This window comes from Achroia grisella, unplaced genomic scaffold (assembly GCF_030625045.1).
Source record: "Achroia grisella isolate CSIRO2021 unplaced genomic scaffold, CSIRO_AGI_Agris_v1 utg478, whole genome shotgun sequence".
NCBI lineage: Eukaryota > Metazoa > Arthropoda > Insecta > Lepidoptera > Pyralidae > Achroia > Achroia grisella.
Window position 1 is genome coordinate 1,493,939 of NW_026712882.1, and position 23,568 is coordinate 1,517,506.

Here is a 23,568-nt window from a genome sequence, read left to right on the forward strand (position 1 = left end):
ACTAATATATAATCCGCAGGACATTTCATATTAAAGTTCAGAAATCATATTTAATTATAATTAATAATATATAATTTTATGAATACTATTACTTGATTTATGCGTTCTAACAAACAGTATACAATGTTTAATAAATAGAATTAAAAAAAATATAAATATGTGTTGCAAATTACATTAGAATATGAAAAAAAACAATTCTTATAATTTGTCATAATTTCTGGACCTGTTTGTTGTTGTTGCCAATACAAAAAAGGAGAGAAATTTGATGGTGGTTTTGTTAATATTTAAATATACTCGTTATTAGATACATGGGAATAATTGTTGATGAAATATTCCGAAATTAACATTTTTAATTACATTATACGTTATCCTTTTAATATGTTTTCACGTTTGTCTAATCTTACTAATAAACACGAAAGTTAAGTTTCCATTTCACGCAAAAACTACTCAACTGATTTAATATAACCAGAATAATACGTGGATTATAAATTTCATGCATGTGAAACAGCGGACAAAACTAGTATTATATATACGTGACCTAAAATAACGTGGATATATGTCAATATGTCAAAATAATATGAGAATCGTAAATGTAAAGGGCCATTACAATTCGTCCCGGAACGCACAATTCGCGTTCGCGCCAATTCTATGTAGACACAAAATGGCCGACGTCTGGAGGTCACGTGAACTGGTTCTCGGTTCTTTATGTTTTGCTTTGTACCCTGACCTACCTTTGTGATTTAAGGGGACCGGGAGTCGTTGACCACAAGTAGGTATTTAATTTCAGCCGCGTCGTGTTTTATTTTTGTGTCGTTTCTATGTAGACGTTTATGGCACAAGTTAGAGCCATAAGTGTTTGCATTAAATAGATTTATTGGCAGTTTGTCGGCCACCTGAGGGATGATTATGTAATTCTATTGCAATGGTGTCTTCTTTGAAAAAAAATATATTAAAAAGTTTTTACTATTATGGATAATTTAGTAGTTACAAACACAAAGCCAGTTTAACAACGCAATTATAACTGTCAAGTTGTTTAAATACTACTACTATAAAAACTACTCTTTATAAAATCTATTGGAGTAATTTTAATGAAGTTTCGTACACATAGATCAATATCTAGATTCGACATGTACGGTAAATACTTTTTACGCAAATTATATTTCAATGTATTAAATAGTATTGAAATCAATTTAATTTCTGATTTAATTTGTTTTAATAATATCTATAATCAATTTAATTACAAATTCATCATCATACATCGGAAGTAAGGCGGTCTACTAAACCGCTAACCACTGAGGCTGTCAAATGTTTTCCGTTGTCGTAGCAATTTCTAAAGCTGACATTGTAGTTATATTTTCTACTGTGTGATATATAAGGCGTTCGTTAGAGGAATATCGAAATTTTCATGTTCAGAAACTAGATGTGCATTCAGCGCGCGTGGATAACATAAAACTCTCCAGAATTACGTGTACCATCGCCGGCCGTCGCAGTAATAACGGATCTACAAACATTTATATGATATACTAACTGTTTACAGCGGCTTTGTCTGTGTAACGATATGGAGATTTCATTTTATTTGTACATCTATACATATAAATAAAATTGGAGTGTCTGTTTGTAATATTGAAATAACCGTTTTTACTACATGCATATGAATATAAATACGGTACAGAAACCAAAACAACATTTTTTACAATTTTTGTCTATTTGTCTGTCTGTCTGTTTGTTCCGGCGAGTTTCTGAAATAGTTGGACCGATTCTGACTTTTTTTGTCAGGTAGCTGATGTAATAAGGAGTAACTTAGGCTACTTTTATTTTAGAAAAATAAAGTTAAATTCCACGAGGGCGGAGTCGCCAGTACAGCTAGTCTTGAATAAAAATCTTAAATAAACTTGTTTGTCGCCATCGTATTATAAGGAAAATGAGTTTGAAAAAAATTGCTTAGTTGTAGAAACGTAAATAAATAAATTACTCACCTATATTCCCTTTACTTTATTTAGGAAAGATTTTTTAATTCAAGAAATATCCAACGATGAATTTAATCATCAAATTCGATCGTCTCTGTAAATAGTTATGCTGAATTATCAATATAGATGACATATGCTTGCTTTTTGATGTTTTGTATGTGCATAACAAACCATCTAATATGTAAAAAAAAGAAAACATTATTAATTATATCTTAATTTTTGTTTTATATAGGTAGGTACGTATAAATACGCCTAGACCATAAATAGACGCACTCAAGAATACAAAAGCCCCTCCGATCGATCCCCGTTCAATTCAAACGGGGTTTGAAATTACGACGGCCTAAGCCGGGGTTCGGACCCCCAGCGATGCCCTCAAACGAAAGTCGTATCCGTCAGGCGGGAGTTGGCCTTCAGCCGCTCCATAAGTCCTTCCACGGGTTTGGTGCCATCTGAACTCGCCCCCTATCGACCGGTGAAGCAGTAAAGGCCAGCTGCGGCTAAAAGTATTACAGTAGTCCGAAAAAAAAGAATACAAATATTTATATTGCACGGAAATCGAACCCGCAACCATCTATTTTTTCTATTTGAGTATTTAATTGAATTAGTGCTAATTGGTGGTTTGTATTCACACACTTAAACTTAAAAATGAAAAGTAATAATAAAATTATTTAAAAGAGCAATACGCAAGTTTCTTGCTCGTTCTTCTTGTGATGAGACAGCTTTCCGAACGAGCGGTAGATTAAAAAATGTAATGACCATTCAAAAGTGCTTCAATGTAAGTTTATTTGAATAAATGATTTTCTATTCTATTCTATTCTATTCTATTCTAAATCGCTACATCACCAAGAACTGTAATTTTATACGTTCCATGTTAGTTGAAATCGACTTTCTCTACTTTACCTAACAATAACCCTATAGGGTACTGTAGGCGGATGCGTGGGAAGTTACTTAAAGACGCTGTTTTTATTAACCGCCAATCATTGCTTCAAAGATTTGAACACATATTTGAAGATCTTTCAACAAACATTTGTACATTGTTGTTAAATATAGCAAGTATCCCTTCGATCGTTTAGTTCAAACGGGTATCGAAATTACGATAGCCTGAGGAGAGGTTCGGACCCCAAGCTGTGCCCTCAGATCAAAGTAGTATCCGTCAGGCAGGAGTTGTCCTGCAACCGCAGTCTAAATAAACAAATAACTACTTTTATTTTAGAAATTTTATTTATTTATAAAAATCCTTATAAGGGTAGAGAAAGACTGAAAAAGAGATGGTTGGACTGTGTGAAAGTAACCGCAATAAAGGGAGTAAATAACGAGATCACTGCTAACAGGGATGAATGGAAGAGAAAAACATTACGCCGACCACAAATGTATAAGGGAGAAGCAGGTGATGATAAAAAATAAAATTCTATACGGATGAAACCGCACGTAATAGCTAGTTTGCCATATATTTCAATAAGCTACTAATAAATCATAGCTGTGTGCGTGACACCGTATAAATATACAGAGAAACACAAATGAAGAGTTGTGGGCGGTATCTCGATTCATTCATCGGAGTCTGTGACGTCATCGCCACAGATGACAGTAACAGTGTTACGAGTAGGTAATTGTTATAAATAGGTATACAGCGTTGACCCGGTTATTGAAATGCCCGTAGCGTTGAGATTCCGTAAGATGTCTATACGTATTTCTTTTATAAATAAACAAAACACACACAGCACGGAAGGGTTTTATTTCGAACTATTCTAATTAACCACCGAACGATAGGGGACGAGGGCAAAGCACTCTAAACCCGCAGGACTTATGGAGCGGCTGAAGACCAACTCCTGCTTTTTTTTCGAACTATTCTAATGCTGTTGGCCACAGCTGACCTTTAAAGCATCAACGAACCATAAGGGGCGAGTCCAGATATTACTCCAAACCCGCAGAAGGACTTATGGAGAGGCTGAAAACCAACTTCTGTTTTTTCGAACTAGTCTAATGCTGCTGGGCGCAGCTGATGTCTACAGTTTCAACGAACGATAAGGGGCGAGTGCATATGACAGTCCAAACTTGCGGAAGGACTTATGGAGCGGCTGAAGGCCAACTCCTGCCCAATATATACGACTTTAGTCTAAGGGCACTGCTGCGGTTGGAATCTTGGCTCAGGACGTCATAATTTCGATCCCCGTTTGTGTTGGACGGGGGATTGATCGTAGAGAGGGAGTTTTTATTAATGGAAATAGTGGCCCCGTTGCTAGCATTCAGGTCGATCCCCACGCAGTCTCCCCTGGAAACTTCCGTGATTAATTCCCGGTGAATTTTCCGCTGTGGGCTGACTTACCTGTCTTTATGTTCAGTTCAGATATTATTATCAGTATTTCCCGTTAGCTCAAATGGGTACACCAATCGATATTTATAAAAAAGCAGACTGAAGAGAGGGAATGTAGGCTTTACTGCTAAAAATCTACCATATCAGATCTCGAAGTCGGCAACCAAATTTCATACTCGACCATATACCACTGGTGGCCAATCAGTGAAGAGGCTTCCATCGTCATCCATAAAAGAGGACACAGCGCCCTCTAGTTCGAAATAAAGCAGATCTGTATAATTATATAATGATAAACATACTGATTGCTGGCGGTTCAACTAACTTCTTAGTCACCTTAGGGCATTATGAGTATTCGATTTTTATTTTAAGAGTGGGAAATTAAAAAAAAAATCAAATTCATAAAATCATTTATTCATGTAGGACATTATAGCCGCTTATGAATGTCAAGTTTTTTGTATTCATATTATTATCCCTACGGTAAATTTTAGGCTCTACTTTTTAGTCCTGTTATTATAACATTTACATTACATTTAACCCGTTCACACACACACATCACTCCTTTTCTAATATTTATATTATACTAGCCGTCCCGGGAAACGTTGTTTTACCTTGTAATAAAAAAAATTTAGGGGTGGACTACCCCTAACATTTAAGGGGATGACATATAGATGTTGGCCGATTCTCAGACCTACTCAATATGCTCACAAAATTTCATGAGAATCGGTCAAGCCGTTTCGGAGGAGTATGGGAATGAAAACTGTGACACGAGAATTTTATATATAAAATTTTATTTATTACAAATTACTTTTCCTGCGATTTTCTATAATCGATCGATAAAAGATAATGTACCATGTCAGGTTAACCCCGACGCGGTTCCACCTGGAACCTTCGTGATAAATTCCTGGAGAATTTGCCAAGATGAGCTGACTGACCTGATGTCATGCTCATCTTGTCGTCCTCCACTGGTGCCCAGCCAGCGCAAACCGTTAGCGCAGGCGAGAGCACTAATCCATTATCATAAAATAAAAAACATGTATATGTTTTTTGTAAACACATAGACAGCATATGTTTATATTTTCCAAGGAATTGAACTCGCCATTGGAATTAAGGCGGTATGCTAAACCGCTAGACAACCGAGGTCGTCTAGATACTTAATTTTATTTTTTGTAAATCTAACCTGCATAGAAAAACTCAAAGCAAATCAGATATACATGCCGCATGGTATAAAGTCCGGCAAATATACTAAACTGTACCTATTTCGTTATTGAAGTTAAATAAATAAATAAATATACGTGTTAATATAAATAAATGGTTTTACCCCGCACAGTATTTTTGTATTATCCGGGAATCGAACCCGCGACCATTATACAGTATTGCAATTACTTTAACCGCTGCACCTAAGACCACCGCTGTACATATTCGTCTGTAGTATTACACCTATCATATTGTACTAGTACAGACATGGAGATAAATAACGTAATCTCTACGCCCCGCCGGCCTCTGTGTCTCATCCGTAAAAGAATAAGGTTCAAAATCCACCGAATTAACATTTAACATTATTTTGACATTGACACCGTGTCGCGCATCGGCGGCGTTGATACGCAACACTTGATTATATACATCGAATGTCAATTAAGTGACTTTATTTTAACATTCAGCGGGCGGAGTAAAGCCCGAGTCACATCCACCGCGATATATATATAATATTTTTTTGGTTAATATATAATAATAATAATAAACTGCAACAATTCAATCAATCTTAACAGCGTCTGTGGTATAGCGGTTTAGCCCTTACTTCCAATGGTCGCGGGTTCGGTTCTTCGCACGGTATAAACATTTGTATTCATGAGTCTAATTGTTTATATCGGTCTGGGTGTTTTCTATATATAATATGTATGTATTTATGAATAAAAATATGTATTTGTATCAATTATCTAGTACCCATAACACAAGTTTTAGCTAGCTTAACTTGGATCTAGATGACACTGTTTAAATTGTCCTGAGATTAATAATAAAAAAATTAGTCTAAAGCATTGAACATAATTGATTAAAATTATAACTTTCAACATTACTAAGTGTGATAATTTCATACTAAATAATGAGCAATGTAGAACTAATAAATACGTACCCTTATATCTTGTAAGCTAGAGCTCCACCAACAAGAAATACACTCTGTCGATGTGGAACGTGCCTAAAACCTTTAGGCGCCTATGCTAGCTTACCATTCTGCACGCATGTCTAAAACCCATCTCAGGCTTAGTTCACACGCTGATAGGCGCCTATCATGCGTTCAAAACCACAATCAAATATACTAAACGAAATCCGTGACTTTGTCTGCGAAGTGTTGTCAATCTGTCGATCCCTTTTTTGAAGGATTTTTCAACTTTTTTTCAAATCTGTACAGTGGTTTATTATTAAAAGTGTCAAACATAAACACACAAACAGTTTCATTATCGATATTATTAGTATTGTATGTGTATTTTTTTTATGTAGAAGTAGTATTTGACTAAATTATTTTATTGTAACTAGAAAGTTAAAGTGTTTACCTGCTGGTAAGTTGGAACCGTTGCCTATATACATGAACAGCATCTAGGATATCACGTTATCACCCGTGGTATCAGTTATGCATTGTTACTCCGGAAGTATCATGCCTTACGGAGGCCCTGTAATGTCACTGCTACATCTCAACTTTGAACCGAAACAGCGTATAAAGTTGGATGAGATAGAGGTGCCCACGCGGACGTCTTTATAGTAAGTGTTCCTCGGTTCATTTTTGGCAAAGTGTAAATACTGTACAGTTTTCTACGAGTCTATATTCTGGGACTCATATACTGATTCACATTTTTTGTTCCATTTTTAAAAATAGTGTATGTTGTGTTTGGACACGACTTACAGGTTTGGACCTGTTGCCATATATTTTGGGTTGCAAAACTCAAATTAAAAAAAGACAACATTTGAAATTTAAATACCAGGACAATTTAGTTTAAAAACAGGACGCAGGGATGGTGTGTGTGAGTGAAAATAAGTGAACTGAAATTCAGATAATTCATTTTTTTTTAATAAATATAGTTAAATTATATATTTAATTTTATTAATTTAAAAAATAAAATATTGAACCCAAGATGCTGCTCAAAAACTATTAAGGACGTTCCAGAATACTACAAAAACTAGGACATGTCCTGGAAAAACAGGACGGTTGGCACTATATCAATTGTCAGATCAAGTCAACGGTTCACTCCATACGAAATTCATACGTCGATAGTGTTCAATTCATTTTGCACTTCAATTATTTTATCTATATCCAACCAAATTTGTACTCTATGTCATCCGCATAGAGACCTTACACATAACCAATTTTACATTGACCCCTTGCGAAATATTGTCGCGATATAGTGAGATAAGTAGAAATTGGCGTAATAGTATAATTACAGCGATAACTGGACGGCCTTGGTTGAATTCCTTATCTACGGATTTTATGCGTGACAATTTAATGTGGCCGTAGTATAAGCGAAAAGTACGTTCGAAATTCAAATTGATTCCAAAGAAAAACATGGAGGGGAGAGAATGAAAAGTGATATGCGTAAATGTGAAGAGAGAGTGGGGTCCAAGGGATAAGAAAAACATAACGTTGATCCCAACATAATTAACAGAAGAGATATGAAAATATTGTTTGTAATTCTGCAATTATTAATCTAGGACTGCGGTTTCCTGTTTGTTTTTTACATGTGCAATTTAAGTAAGACTGTTATCAAATAGAAAAATAAATTTATTAATTTTATAATTGAACGCGGGTAAATCCGTGAACACAGCTAATCTATATCAATATCATGTAAAGAGGTTATATGTGAAAGATAATTTTAACTTCACTGCATCTATATATATTCTATAAATATTTTGACCAAAGTACCTACCTACTCTTTAATAAAAAAATGCATAAATATATTGTTCAATTGAACAAGACGGGTCAAGTTTCTTATAAATTGCCTTGTGGAGGACAAATTACAACAAAAACAGACTTTTTAATCAGCAGAGTAAGGTATATTCATGCGCTCTTACGACAGACATGAACTTGAAACCGTGAATGAAACTGCTTACTACGTCTCTTACAGTCACGTGTTAAAATAATGTGTGAATTCATTGACTATGTTGCTACGGCCACTAATCTCCTTGTGAATATTCGCGACTTGGCATTGTATGAATAAATAACCCTCTCTAACATCGCCATGGGTATGGGAAAACTATGGATTGATCGATGGAAGTAGTTTATGGATCTACTTGGGCAAGAACTGCTAACAGTAAAGACAACTGGAGACAGTTAGAGAAGGGTTATGCTTGTTAGCGATCAGAATAGAATAGAAAATCATTTATTCAAATAAACTTACATTGAAGCACTTTTGGATAGTCATAACATTTTTTTTTTAATCTACCGCTCATTCGGAATGCTGTCTCATCACAAGAAGAACAAGCAAGAAACTTGTGTGTTGCTCTTTTAAATAATATATTCTTACTTACAATTTAAATATGTAATATTATATATAATAAAAAATGTAAAGAATAACTAATATCTGAATAACGGCTTTATTATTATTATTATATGTATCTTATTACTATTATAAGTATTATAGGTCTAGACTTCAAACGAATAAATGTCTCCAGTTTTTTTGAAACGTAATAAAAACAAAACCAAATAAATGAATAATAATCTCAGTTGGTTTTTTTACTTATCAGTATAGGCGCCATCTAGTCCCAAGCTAAGCAGAGCTCATGTTATGAGTATTTGACAACTGATATAAATACATAGATATATTTTTTTGTAAATACAATAAATAATATACATAGAAATCACCCAGGCCGATATAAACAAACATACTCGTAATTAAAATGTTTCCGTCCGAGAAATCGAAGCCGCGACCATCGGTAGTAAAGCGGTGTGCTAAACTGCTAGACCATTGCGGTCATGATTCCGTTGTTAGTTAGTAATTGTAATTATAAAATGGCGGGAGACGGTACAATACAATGTCGTTGTATCGAAATTACTTTCCAGAGTAGTACGGGAGGTATAGGTAAGTAAACAACAGATATACATAATACTTAAGTACATAATTTTTGGTGAAAAAAATATATATATATATATACATAGAACACCAATACAAACACAAAACAATCATATTCATAAACACAAATGTTTGTATGGTGCGGGATTAGAAACCGCAATAGGATGATGTTTAACCGCTACAACACCAAGGTCATAAGGAATTTGGTCAAGTCTTTGCGAACACTTCGGTAATTCAGGCGAAGGCAAAATCGCTTCGTTACTGGTAACAAGTTTTTATAGTCTTAATTTTTTATCATTACCATTGATCTATCTTTCACTGCAGTATAATTCTTCTCCACTACAATTCTTCTCCATATTTACAACTTTTATGACTGATAAACTGACGGTCTACTGGTGAAGAGTAGTAACGGCATACATATAAAATATTATAGAGATTTCGAGCCTCTGTCTTCGTGTCGAGGTGAATTCTAAATTTGAAATTGACAACTTAAACATATGTATATTGATACGACCCGTTATGTATTTGCGTCAGAGATTACAATTATCCGCTTACGCCTGTAACTCGACCCCCAGATAGATTACTATAGCAACAAATGTTATAATTAAATATTTAAAAACGTGACTTTTATAACAATATCTGTCTGCAAATTGAATTTGAATTCAAGGTTAGTAGTTCCGAGTGAATACCGCTTAGCGACGGCGAGTCGACGCGGAACTCAATAAAAAAGTTAAGATGCGAAATAATTTAAATTAATAGAACGGCCTGGCTGTATGGGGTTGTGCCTTTGCTTTTATAAAGGAACAGCTATTACTGTTGCGATGTTATAACTTAAAAAAAAGAACGGCCCAATTATTTACTTCTAATACCATATTTAGAGTGACCACACACTATCAAATATTTTCTGTCGGAACTGATTATGGATTTAGGGTGACCGCATACTATCAAACTTTTTCTGTCGGTACGTCTGCGATATTTTGTCAAAACTAATTAGTCTATACAAATAATTATAACGATCAACTATTCGTGAGATTGTATGTTCGGGATAATCTTCAGAACTATTGTTTCGACTTTGCAAATTGTTGGATCTATTTATCAAGGAAGGTTATAGACTATGTAACGCTATATTCAATAGGTGTAAAACATTAACAAATGTGATACGAACTAAGTTGCAACCTAACAACAATTTTTTTTCTATTGGATGATAATGGAATGGTGCCTCGCCTGCGCTTATGGAATACGCTGGCAGAGAACCAGTGGAGTATAAGATACGTATGAGGTCAAATCAGTTAGCCCACCGTTGCAAATTCACCAGGAATTCGACATGATGGTTTCCAGGAGAAACCGCGTGGTCAACCTGACATGGTACATTGCTGGCACACATTACTAACAATCCCCTTCCTTTGTGTATGGGACACATATATTAATAGAAAGAGAAGATCATATGTTTTTAATTGAAATTCTAAAGCAACTAAAAGAACTTCCCAATAAGATGGGCGGGCTCTCTTCCCTCTTGAGCGGGCGTAGAGAAATGTCAGAGAAATAGAAATAATCTTTATTCAAATAAACTTAAATAAGCACTTTTGAATAGTCAAGTTTTTCGACTCTACCGCTCATTCGGAATGCAGACTCATCACAGGAAGAATGAGCAATAAACTTGTGTGTTGCTTTTTTAAATAAATATTGATTTACTTATATTTAATTAACAACAAGGATTAGGCATGCGACAATCAACATAGAAACCGGTACGCACTTAGAGAGAATAATACGTTTGCAAATTCGAAAGAAAAATTAATTTAACGCGTAAATAAAATTGTCACAATTACAAGCAAATAGTATAAATAAAATTCGTTCAAATAATATCTCACTGTCTAATTATATATACCGACATAATTCAACGGGAACATGAATATATTATATGTATTATCCGAGAAGTCGAAAAACATGTTGTAAAGTATAAAAAGAGGACACAAAAGAAGCAGAGGCAGAAAGACAAAACGATGGGAAGATGATATTAGGAATGTAGCAGGGAAAGTTTGGACTCCGAGTGCAAGGAAATACTTGGTGGAGGCCTATGTCACATGACAGACTCTTGACATTCAGATATGGAGAATAAAAAAAATATAAACTAATAGGACCGCAGTTACTGGCTAAACACATGTATAAATTTGTAAAGTTAACAGTAAATAAAGGCTTTTTTATTATTATTATTTATAAAGTATAAAAAATAGACGCAAATATATATACTTATGTCTATTGTTTATATTTTTTACTTATTTTTTATATATATTAATGTATTAATTAATAATATTAATATTATATACGCGAAAGTTTGTGAGTATGGATGGATGTTGGTTACTCTTTCACGCAAAATACATGGAGATCTTTGGGGGAGGCCATTGTTCAGCAGTGGACGTCTTCCGGGCAGAAATGATGATGATGATGATGAAGTTTATTTGGTAGTGTACTACATGGCTTACTAGTAATGTGGATTAACTTTATACATAACTTAAATAGAGGTATTAATGGAAGGGTGTCGATTGTTGACAGAAATATTACAAGTGTAGGCACACATCTATATATCATTACATAGTATAAAGTCGATTTAGCTGTCTATCCGTCCCTATGTATGCTTAAATCTTCAAAACTACGCAACAGATTTTGAAGCGGTTTCTTTTAATAGATAGAGTGATTCAAGAGAACGGTTTATATGTATAATACATGGAACACCCGGACGAAGCCGTGGCAAGTAGCTAGTATATATATATATTACATCCATATTCACAAACTTCCTTGTTATAAAACACGTAATTTTGTGAATTATAATAATATAAGATATTCCGTATTTACAAAAATCGAATAGAAATTCGTTTCACTGCATCATACATTTGTTATTAATTATGCGTATGACGATAACGTCTCGTCTTTACATTGTAATATCGACCAGTTATAAAAAAACCGTCTCATAAAATTCCTACTTTGCATCGCGAGGTCTATTCAAATTTGGTGCACCGGACAGAATGACTAATATACATAGACCTCTATTTACAAACATTTATTAATACGTTAGAGATCATCTTATTTTGGTCGTTTTTGTTTGTCCAGTCATAAGAGATACCCCTTTTAATGTAAACTGCCCTGGATCGGAGGTCACGGCTATCTGTACTAATTAAATCCGTTTTGAATACAGTATGCAAAATAAGTTAGTCCTACCACAATAGGTTACGGAATTAGTGATCAAGGGGAGTGAAGGTTACACTTGTGCGCAATATTTTGTATATCTAATGACATTACTAAACAATCACATACATTGTGGTACAATTGAATTAGTTATTTAATTGTATGTAATTTCGAATAACGCATAGGTTTAACCATAGAGAGAAGATGTTGCCAGCCGTATGGGTAGAATATCCAACCACAGCTGTTATTGTACAGCAAAATCTCATTAGCTAATTAAGTAAGTGGTAATAGATTGGTGAGAAATTCATGTTGAATTTACTAGGATGCTTTAACTGATCTGACCTCATGCTCATCTTATGTTATCATTATATATATATTATCATACTCCACTGGTGCTCTGCCACCGTAAATCGTTAGCGCAGACGGGTGCACAATTCGTTTATCACTTATAAAAAGACAAGAATAAATAAGAAAAAATATATAAATATATTTATATTTATATATATATATATATATATATGTATGTTAGTATGTATTATATACATGTATGTTTATATATTTATATATTTTTAAATACAGATAACCTTACACCTCAAATGCGGCAATGAATGAAGACGTCACGTTATTATCTGTGACGCCAATAGCTCCGTACATATCAATAAGTCAGCCTTCCATCAGGTGGGCCGTAAGCGTGTTTGCGATTCCCACTAGCATAAAAAAGATTTGATAAAAAAAACATGTGGCGCCATTCGCGACATGTGAAGTGAGACATTGTGCGTGGATATTTTGTGTACACAGGAAATGGTTCTGAGATCACTGATGGTATATGTATTCTTATTATTGATGGCCTCGATGGTGTAGTGGTTTAGCGCGATGTTACGCCTTCCGATGGTCGCGGGTTCGATGCAAAGATTTGATTAGCACAAGATTTACACAAAGTCTTCATTCTAATTCGTAATTTGATTTTTATGTTGCACTATATAGTAATTAATTCACACACACACAGTATGCACCTTTTCGTTCTGGCAACGTGGAAGAGAAGCAAACGTTCTAATATTACTCAGATAGATTGATATTTACTTTATTATCAACAGATACACACACATACACATTTTACACTATAGTAAAAATGTAAAAAAAAACAAAATATATAAAAAAGGAAGAAGCAAATACAATATACGTCATCATGCATTGCCTTGCCTTTATCCCATAATTTGGGATCGGCGCAGTATGTCATTCTCTTACACTGATCTGCCGTTTCTCTCTCGACCGTCATATTCATATCATCTTTCACACCATCCATCCTTTTTTTTTAGGGCGTCCTCTCCCTTTCCATCCATCCACGTTCATACAATGTATATAATATATTATATTTATATATTTTCTTTCTTTATATATTATCTTTGAGTCGTAGAAACACGTAGAGCTTTTTCATCGTCTGTAAAAAATAAAAACAAAAAAAAAATACTTTGAAAAAAGGTTTTATTTTATCCTTTAATTTCAATTTAACGTCGTTTTCAAATTGGTTATTTATTATAAGCCAGGAGCGTAGGCAAGAAACAAGCCAAAATCTTTAATAGCCAATTTAAAATCGGTGACAAACAAACGCTGTCTTATAGATAATTAAAATGTATATTTTATCACAATACAACACCGTTGTTTATTCATATATTCTGTTTAGTTATTAAAGCTCTATTGTTTAAAATAAAAATATTTTCTTATCTTTACTATCTCTATCAAAATACAATAACATTTATTCAAAAGAGCAACACACAAGTTTCTTGTTCATTCTTCTTGTGATGAGTCTGCGTTCCAAATGAGTGGTAGTATAAAAAAATATGATTATTCAAGTGCTTGTGAGTAAAGATTATTTCTATTTTCGACCAAAGGTAGAAGAAAAAAGAAAGTGCTTAGCGAAAATACCGATTTTTTTATCAGTTGATTTTTATTTACTATTTTAATTATTTTCTTTATTTAGTACAATAAAGAGTATAAGTAAATAAAAATAATATAAATAATTATCTGTCTGTCTGAGTAAATTTTTCTCACTTCAACATTAGTCTATACTCCTTATTACATCAGCTACCTGCCAAAAAAACCCCGTCAAAATCGGTGCAGCCATTTCAGAGATTAGCCAGACAGACAGACAAAAATGGTAAAAAATGTTATTTTGGTGTATGTACCGTATTTATATTTATATGTATGTAGTAAAAAATTGTTATTTCAATATTACAAACAGACATTCAAATTTTATTTATCTGCTGAACAAAGATCTCCCCCGCTATACGATATAATAGCAAGAGCACGGTCCTGACCTGACTCAACAATTGACCGATTGACCTGCTCAATACGCACACCTTTAGTTCTGCATGACAATGCGATGGTGTATTCAGTATCAGTCTGCTTGGTGGGGGGAGGGATTGTTTGTAATAGGTCTAGTGACCTCATTGCTACTAATGTACCGGCATTGGAAACGACGCGGTCTTGGAAATTATCGTAGTTAATAATAACTGGATAAATTACACAACGCCATCCAGTCCTAAGCTAAACAGAGCTTGTGTTATGATTAGTAAACTAACAACTGAAACAAATACTTAAATATATTGACCAACTGACCTGATTCCATGTTCATCCTATCATCCTCCACTGGTGTCCCGTCTACATAAACCATTCCATTATCACTATTTGATTATTTAAGAGCCACGCTCTTGTTTGTGGAGCTAGTGCCAGTTTCCACGAACTTCCATTATCCTCTTTATATGTTGATAGGACACTACTCCAATTTTAGTCTTTAATTTGTTTGATGTAGCCTTGGCCTTACAACCAAGGGGGTTGTAAGACCAAGGCACAGCTGATATTATTCTTCTATTTTTCCCTCAATAATAATTTTCATAAATTCATCGTGCCGTATCAAGTGTCCTAATATTTGCTCTCGCCTATTTTCTATAGTATTTAATATCTGCCTTTTTTTCTTTCATCCTGTAGTACTTTTTCATTTCTTATTTGATCTTTCCAGATATTTTATTTCCATCCTTCTTACACCTAATTTCAAAAGCTTCTAGTTTGTCCCTTTCTTTTTAAGTTAATGTCCACGTCTCATACTCATATAAAGCTATACTCCAGATACAGTTCTTAATAAGTCGTTTTCAAGAATTTTTGATATTCATTAAAAAAATATTGTTACTTAGTACTGATATCAGGTGGGTCCACAGTATGTTTGCCATTCATCGCTTGCTCGAAAAGAAAATCTTACCATCAACTGAGACCATGATTGAAGTGATTAGTAAAGTGACTTACAAAGTTATGAATGGAGCATCGGTACGACTTGTGAACTGGGCAGGCCGATAACCCCGAGTTCGCCAATTTTTATAATCGCCCGTTTACGCAAACATGATAATGTTTGACTTACGATAATAGTATGATCACAGGTAGGGTTGGCAACTCTAAATTTTATTTATTATTTTTAAAATTTGAGCGCGTTTGACCACATTCTCACCTAATATTAAGTGTTGATGTCTAAACTGTTATACGCAAGCTAAAATAGTGCCTACTCACTCTTGACTTGAAAGATCCAATGTTGTAAGAGATAGGAAATAGACGCTGGGAGAGAGTTCCACTCCTTAGGTTGGTACGAGGGTACAAGGATGTCAGCTGTGTATGGCGAAGCTGCTCTCTACGTCTTCTTGTACGGTGGTGGAACGATGCAGGAATAATGAGGCCATGGAGTTCCTGAGCAAAACTGACGTAAAGTGGCTTGTCTATATTCATAGACAAGCCACTTTACGTCAAAATAGATTAGATATAGATATGACACGTTTATTTGCAAGGAATGTAGTGTACCCAATAATATTGAAACCCTACATACGGTTCATATAGTTAGTTCTAGGTTCTGCCTTATGTGAAGACGTGAAAATTTTATTTGAATGATTATGCTTCTATTAGTTGACCCGCGCAACTTTTTCTGCATCCCACTTACTTGACATTTATCATTAATTTCGCCCAATTTACATAATATAATTTTTATATTATAGCCTATGTGTCATATCCATTCTTCTATACTCACAAACTTTAAATTAGTTAGATATTTAGATGAATAATTCTAGACAGCATTATACAATTTAAAATTATTATAATATTAAATTGTATAATGCTGTCTAGTTATAATAATTATATTCATCAATACAAATGTTAGAACCCGCGACCATCGGAAATAAAGCGGTGTCCTAAACCACTGGACCATTGAGGCCGTTCATAAATACTTTATCCAAACTAATTTCACATATTATTGAATGTTCCAGAATAAATATCATTTTTTTATTAACTATTTTTATAAAGTACCAACCCTAATCACATGCATTAAGCTGGACAGAGTCGTTTTATGGAGACTAGTATTTGCTTGTTGATATCAACGTGTGAACGATTTCAAAAACAGTACCTTTATTATTACGTCATGTCTGTGTGTCTATGCCATCTGTCATTAAAACTTTCTAAAAAAATACAATGTTCTCACTGTTACTATTTGTGGCTTTAAAGATTTTGCGTATTTCATTTATATTTGACAAGACAGCCTCGTTGGTCTAACAGTTTAGCACACCGCTTTACTTCCGATGGTCGCGGATTCCATTCCTTGCATACTATTACACAAACATATTAATAAATATAATTGTTTGTATAGTTTAGGTCTTTTCTATGCATATTGTGTAACTATTTACAAATTAAATCTAAGTATTTATATCAGTTATCTAGTACCCATAACATAAGTTATATAGATTGGGACTAAATGCTTTTGTGTGAATTGGCCAAGGTTATAATACAGACCCGGCCACGCGTTGCTATGGCTAAGGTTATTGAATAAAATAATATTGCGACTATAAATTTAGATGTAAGCTATCCTATCTTTCAAGTTGGATCAAATTGCACACAATGTGAAAATCAAATTTGTAATCGGTTCAATAGTTTAGGAATCTTATCTCGGACAAATGACGTGACACGTAATTTTTATACATAAAGATTATATTTAATTTAAGAACTTGATATTCAAAATTCATTTCAATCATCTGATAATAAACACCCATAATGATTAAATAATAATAATCTAGATAGAATAATGATTCTATATCAGTTGTCTATATCCCATAACACAAGCTCTGCTTATTTTGGGACTAGATGGAGCCATATGAATAATCTGGGGTTTTATTATTATTATTATAATTTATTTACCTTTTATTACATTTATTACCTTTATCTAAATATATATAACGCAAAGGTGACTGACTGACATAGTGATCTATCAACGCATAGTCCAAACCACTGGACGGATCGAGCTGAAATTTGGTTTGCAGGTAGATAAAGAATTTTGATTAATTCTACCCCCAAGGGGATAAAATAGGGGATGATAGTTTGTCAATTTTAAACCGATCGGGCTGATTTTGCATTCATAAAGCTACTATGACGTAAGCATCCCCTAAGAAAGGATTTTGATAAATTCCACCCTTAAGGGGATAAATTAATGCGAGCGAAGCCGAGGGCAAAAGCTAGTTGTAAATAAACTACTAGGCCATTAAGTCATCTGAACTACAAACTTTATTATCTTCCATAATTCCTTTTTGTATCTTATAAAATAATGTATATAAATAAACAAAATTTAGTTTTTAATCAATACTCAACCAATTTCCGTTCTAATTCACGCAAATTTCACCTTTGAAGTCATAAAACCCCGATATTTCAACCTAAATCGGTTAACCTTCGATTATGAATATTCAAAGGCCCTGCCAGAGGCATTATTCACGTGGTTCTGAGCGCGTCCTTATTACATACATTTCATACATTTTACTTACATTATCATAATTATTATATTGACTTATACAAGAATAACTCTAACATTTTATACTTGGTCTATTAATATTAATGAGGCGTACCTAGTTTGTTTAGGCGGTCTGTTTGTCCAGGTATTTTATAATATTTATACAAATCTAATAGAGTTTTTTATTATGTAATTCAAGTGAAGAATGGCACATCCGATGGTAAGTGGTAACCGTCGCCTATATACATGAACAGCATCACGGACATCATGTTATCACGTGACGTCCGTGATACCACGTGATCATGCGTTACCATTCCGATCTTATATATCTATGTCATCAAATTTTACTGCCCTATCTCCACTCCTCTACCGAACACACATTTTCACTGAAACACAGCCTACAAACGGCATTGACAGCTTTGGTGGTCTAGCAGTTTGCACACCTTACTGATGGTCGCGGGTTCGATTCGTCGCTCGGCACAAAGATTTGTATTCATGACTATGATTGTTTTTATCGGTCTGGATGTTTATGTAATATGTATGTATTTACGAAAAAAAAATTCTATGTCTTTGTATCAGTTGCTAGTACCCATAACACAAGCTCTACTTACCGTGGGACTAGATGGCGCTGTGTTAATTGTCCAGGGTTATTTATTTATATTTAACCTCAATTCGACGCTGTTACTTAATTTTTTTTTATTGTTTCAGATTTATAAGGGTCTGGATGTGGTCACAGCGAAAGCAACTCGCCGTGAACAGGAGATGGTGAAGCATCACCTTCTGGATATTCTGGAGCCGCATAATATGTTCACAGTGGTTGACTTTCGAAATAGAGCGCTGAAAATTGTATCCTTTTACAAAATTCTCTGCTCTATTCCTTTATACATCACCTCTTGATAAAATCATACTTACCTCAGTCTCAATCTAATTTACATGCCAAGCGGCTTGCTTTATAATCTATGTTTCGGTTGTAAGGTGCGATTAGGCAGTAGAAGTACAGTCCTCTGGAATAGCAGCGCAGGAATGGTACAAAAAAAATAACTATTTTTAAATTTTGTTTAGTTTTTAATTCGTTCTAAACTAAGTTCTAGCCAGTCAGTTTGGGCATAAGATTTTATTTAAGGTCCTGTTCAGAAATTTATTGATAGTCATGTCTTTTATTTTTATATTAAATTCTTTTTTGACGACCTCTGTGGTCTAGCGGTCTAGCACACCGTTTACGTCGGATGGTCGCGGGTTCGATTACTCGCACGGCACAAACACTTGTATTCATGAGTATTATTGTTTGTATCAGTCTGGGTGTTTTCTATGTATAATATGTATGTATTTACGGAAAAACAAATATCTATGTATTTGTATCAGTTATCTAGTACCCATAACACAAGCTTTAGCTAGCTTAACTTGGGTCTAGATGATGCTGTGTGAATGTCCTAAGATTATTATTATTATTATTATTTATTATTATATATATATTTATTATGTTATTATTTATTTTTAAATTGATTTAAAACTGAGTTCTTATTTCAAATATATGTGATAGGTTGTCATAGTATAGCCATGAATAAAATAACGAAAAATTGAGAACAGGTCTTGTTGATATTATATTAGGAAGGTTTCATAAACTAGTTACATGTGTCTCATTTAAATGGCAATGAATAAAACAATTTGTTCAATTGGAGTACCGCATTAATTTATTCTTGTGCAAACATTTATACAACTGTAGTATATTGTACAATTCTCAGTTACCGGGTAACTGCTGATACGGATAATTGTAAAATTCCATAGCGTATATAATAGTGTGCAGGTATACAAGAATTTCTTTGTTCCAATTTGAATACATTATGGTATTTAGTAATTTAATGTCTGTATACCCATGAGGCCCCGCTGAAAATCAGCGCTGCAGCACATTTGTGTTACTATGTTGCGTTGAGCGGGAAATATTTTCAGCGCTGTGATGCTTTATATTTATTTTGTAATCAGTGTCTAATTATGATTATGGCATAATCGTGATTTAATTAGTAAAAGTAGCTTTCTGTCTATTCTATTTTTTAGCATTAATCATATAGGTATTGTTACTGGCAGCTTGTCTACCATTCTTTTTATAAATTTTATATTTTTTATATGTCACTTTTGACTAATATTGTTTTGTTACTTCTCGCTGTGAGCCCTTTTGAGAAGTATACACATTTTTACTAGTATTTGGTTTTTATTAAAATAATAGTTGTGTTCCCGCTCCAGTAACAGGTATAAATTAGCATTTCACGACAAATGAATACCATTTTACAGTTTTTTAATTAACTCTCGAGTTTTCTAAATAAATTTTACCACGGTATGAAACGTATTTGTTGTTATTATTAATTTGATACATATTAAAGTCAATAATTAAATTAATTTAATATATATCAAATAATGCATCAAAAATGCGTGTTCTACGATTGGAATCTATAAATTGACTCTAGAATTGATGATTGATGAATCATCAATTTCAATTCGTATAACAAAGTAAATTAAATTTAGTATTTTTTTTATTAACGGTCAATTTAATTTTTATACCTCAATCTTACCTTCTTTTCTTCATTATCTTCACTGCCATCCTTTGTTATTTAAAAATGATCAAGTTTGTATCTAGCTTCCTTCCTAGCATATGGTCATCAGAAGTATCAATGTTTATAAGTAATAACATATTTACAGGTTATTCCTTATTATTCAGAGTATATCCATCAGATATGTCAGCTTGTTTACTCGCGATAGTATAAAAAGCTGACTGCCGGCGCTTGATACTACACGAATAATGGATTCCCGCCATTATCATTCTGATTTGGTAAAGGCTCTCATTTATTTTCATACAACCACGAATACGCTTGACGAGCCGTCATTTCGTTAATCAAATAAGTCTTAATATTCATGGTCACCTTTGACAGGCCTTATATGTTGGCCTTTTTTACTTCTCGGTCATTCACCTAGTAATCGTCTTATGGTTTGTACTTTGGATTATATTCTCTCTTTAATTTCACCCCTATTACCATTGCGTATAGTTCAAAATGTTGTTCGTTATGTTCTGTAATGCTCATGTTTTCCGTTAATCGATTGATTGAATCTATAAGAAAATAAACATTTTGACATGTTCTTAAACGGTCGACTTAATGGGACTGCCGTGCATCATCGTTTGGAAACATTTAACCAACGTGACGTGTAAATGTAGCTAAATCTTTAGAAAATAATGTTGAATTAGTTTTGTACTCATATTCACTATTATTGCCATTATTCTTCTTGATCGTAACCTTTCCGATTATATTGTTGGATAATTTTCAATCTAGCTGTATTTTTTTCCTGTTCAATTTCCATTTTAAGTATATAGAACTATATAAGGTATATTTCAAAATATAGTTCTATAGTCCACTTCTTTCTTCATTTGCTTTGCATTACATTTATTTAGTGTCATGAGTACCAAATTGTTGAATTTTATTGATTTTCTTTAATAGTCGTATTATTCTTTCTACACTCTTTTAAATTTTATTGAACTAAGATCGGGAATCAATCTCAACTGACTACTAAATAGCTTAAGTAATATAGTGTAAAAAATATTTTAAATTATATATTTCTATTTAAAATTTGTATCCACTTTAGCCGACAAACCTCTAACAGAAAAAATTGAGAATGTTCTTTACTAATTTGACTATAAGTAATCTAATTTTAATGGTAAATACCGAACACATAATTATATTTAAAAAATATAAATCAAAATTAGCTTACTGCAGCAGTAAATTAAATGTATAATAAATGAATAGAAAAAATAAAGATATGAGAAATGATGTATTAATAGTTACATACTAAATAATATGAACTGAGAACCGACCCTTAACGGGATAGTGACCGCGGCAAGCGGACCAGCAAAAAATTGTATACTTTTCTTTTTGCGTCGGTTAACTACGTTGTAATTAGGAGTACAGTCGATGACCGCCCATGTTAGGATTATTATTATTATTAACACGATCATGCTAATACTGGCCATTACATCTATACATATTTAATGAAAGCTTAAAAGAGCACGAAAGATTAAAAAAAGTGATTGATACCTGAACTGAGCAAGTAATCACTACGTTTTGATACCTGTTTAAGAAACGACTGAGGTGCACAGAAAGATAGCACATATAGATTTTCACTTTTTATATCATTCTTTTGTTTCAGATGATTTATGTGTGATTTATTTCCATAGTACAAATTAATTAGATTAGATCTTATGAATCGAGCCACTGAAATGTGTTTGATAGGTATAGTTATATATCTATGACCTAGCAGTTGCTCGCAGTTTTCATTTCGTTATATCCTGTTGTTAGATTATACTGCATAAGGTATGCTTTTTTAAAATATAATTTTACTGGGTTAAATTTCCTATTTTATGATTTCGATTTCCAGGTAAGTTAGTATATTAATGTTGATGAATAATATTTATTTTTTGTCTTATATCATTTATCAAATTATTCTGTTTTTTATTACATTCCTTAACTAGACATTTAGATTGATAATCTCACTGACCAAGGAAAAGTTCCCATAATAGTCGGAGGAACAAACTACTACATAGAATCGATTGTCTATAGAATACTTGTGGAAGATATGGACGATCCAGAATCTTTATTGTGGGATAAGAATAAACGAAAAAGAGATTTCGACGACGAAAATACAGACCATGATTTGTTAGAAGTCAAACGAGCTACTAAAGATACAGTACCTTCAACTTCAGAAATCAGTAGTAACATTGGTGAAAAAGTAAAAACTGAAGCCTGTTTGCAAACTGAAGATAATACTCAAGTACTTGACAAAGAAAAACTTAAAATAGATATAGATAATGAAAAGAACTTTACAAACGAAGAAATCCATGCAAAATTGAAGGAGATAGATCCTGATATGGCTGCGCGTTTACATCCAAACAACAGGCGAAAAGTCATAAGGTTAGTGGCTTATTTTTTAGACAGTATTATTAATTATCCGTTAAGTTTTATTTTACTTTAATTCTTAAACCTATTTGCTGACTTAAACAGAGGCCGTCAATTCGTAATCAATAAGACAATGCTAATCTATTGTACATTATAATTATGCAATATGTATAAATGTCCTTGTCTAAACTAGTCTAGACATAAGATTACATGTCTTACTAATTATATGCATAGTACGTCTAGTAAATACCAAACAAAAAAGTCCAACAACAATATAATTACCTTATGGCATTCATGAATGGAACTCTTACTTATTGTT

The 23,568-nt window shown here is 33.3% G+C and overlaps 1 protein-coding gene across 1 annotated transcript in view; it reads left to right on the forward strand.

Annotated features, from left to right (window-relative positions):
- The window catches only part of LOC131845675 (tRNA dimethylallyltransferase), a 250,202-nt gene that overhangs the window by 107,542 nt on the left and 119,092 nt on the right, over positions 1-23,568 (forward strand). The window contains exons 2-3 of the mRNA XM_059194765.1: positions 19,024-19,161; positions 22,834-23,264. Of these exons, the coding sequence (XP_059050748.1) occupies positions 19,024-19,161; positions 22,834-23,264 (569 nt within the window). The remainder of the gene's footprint in view (positions 1-19,023; positions 19,162-22,833; positions 23,265-23,568) is intronic.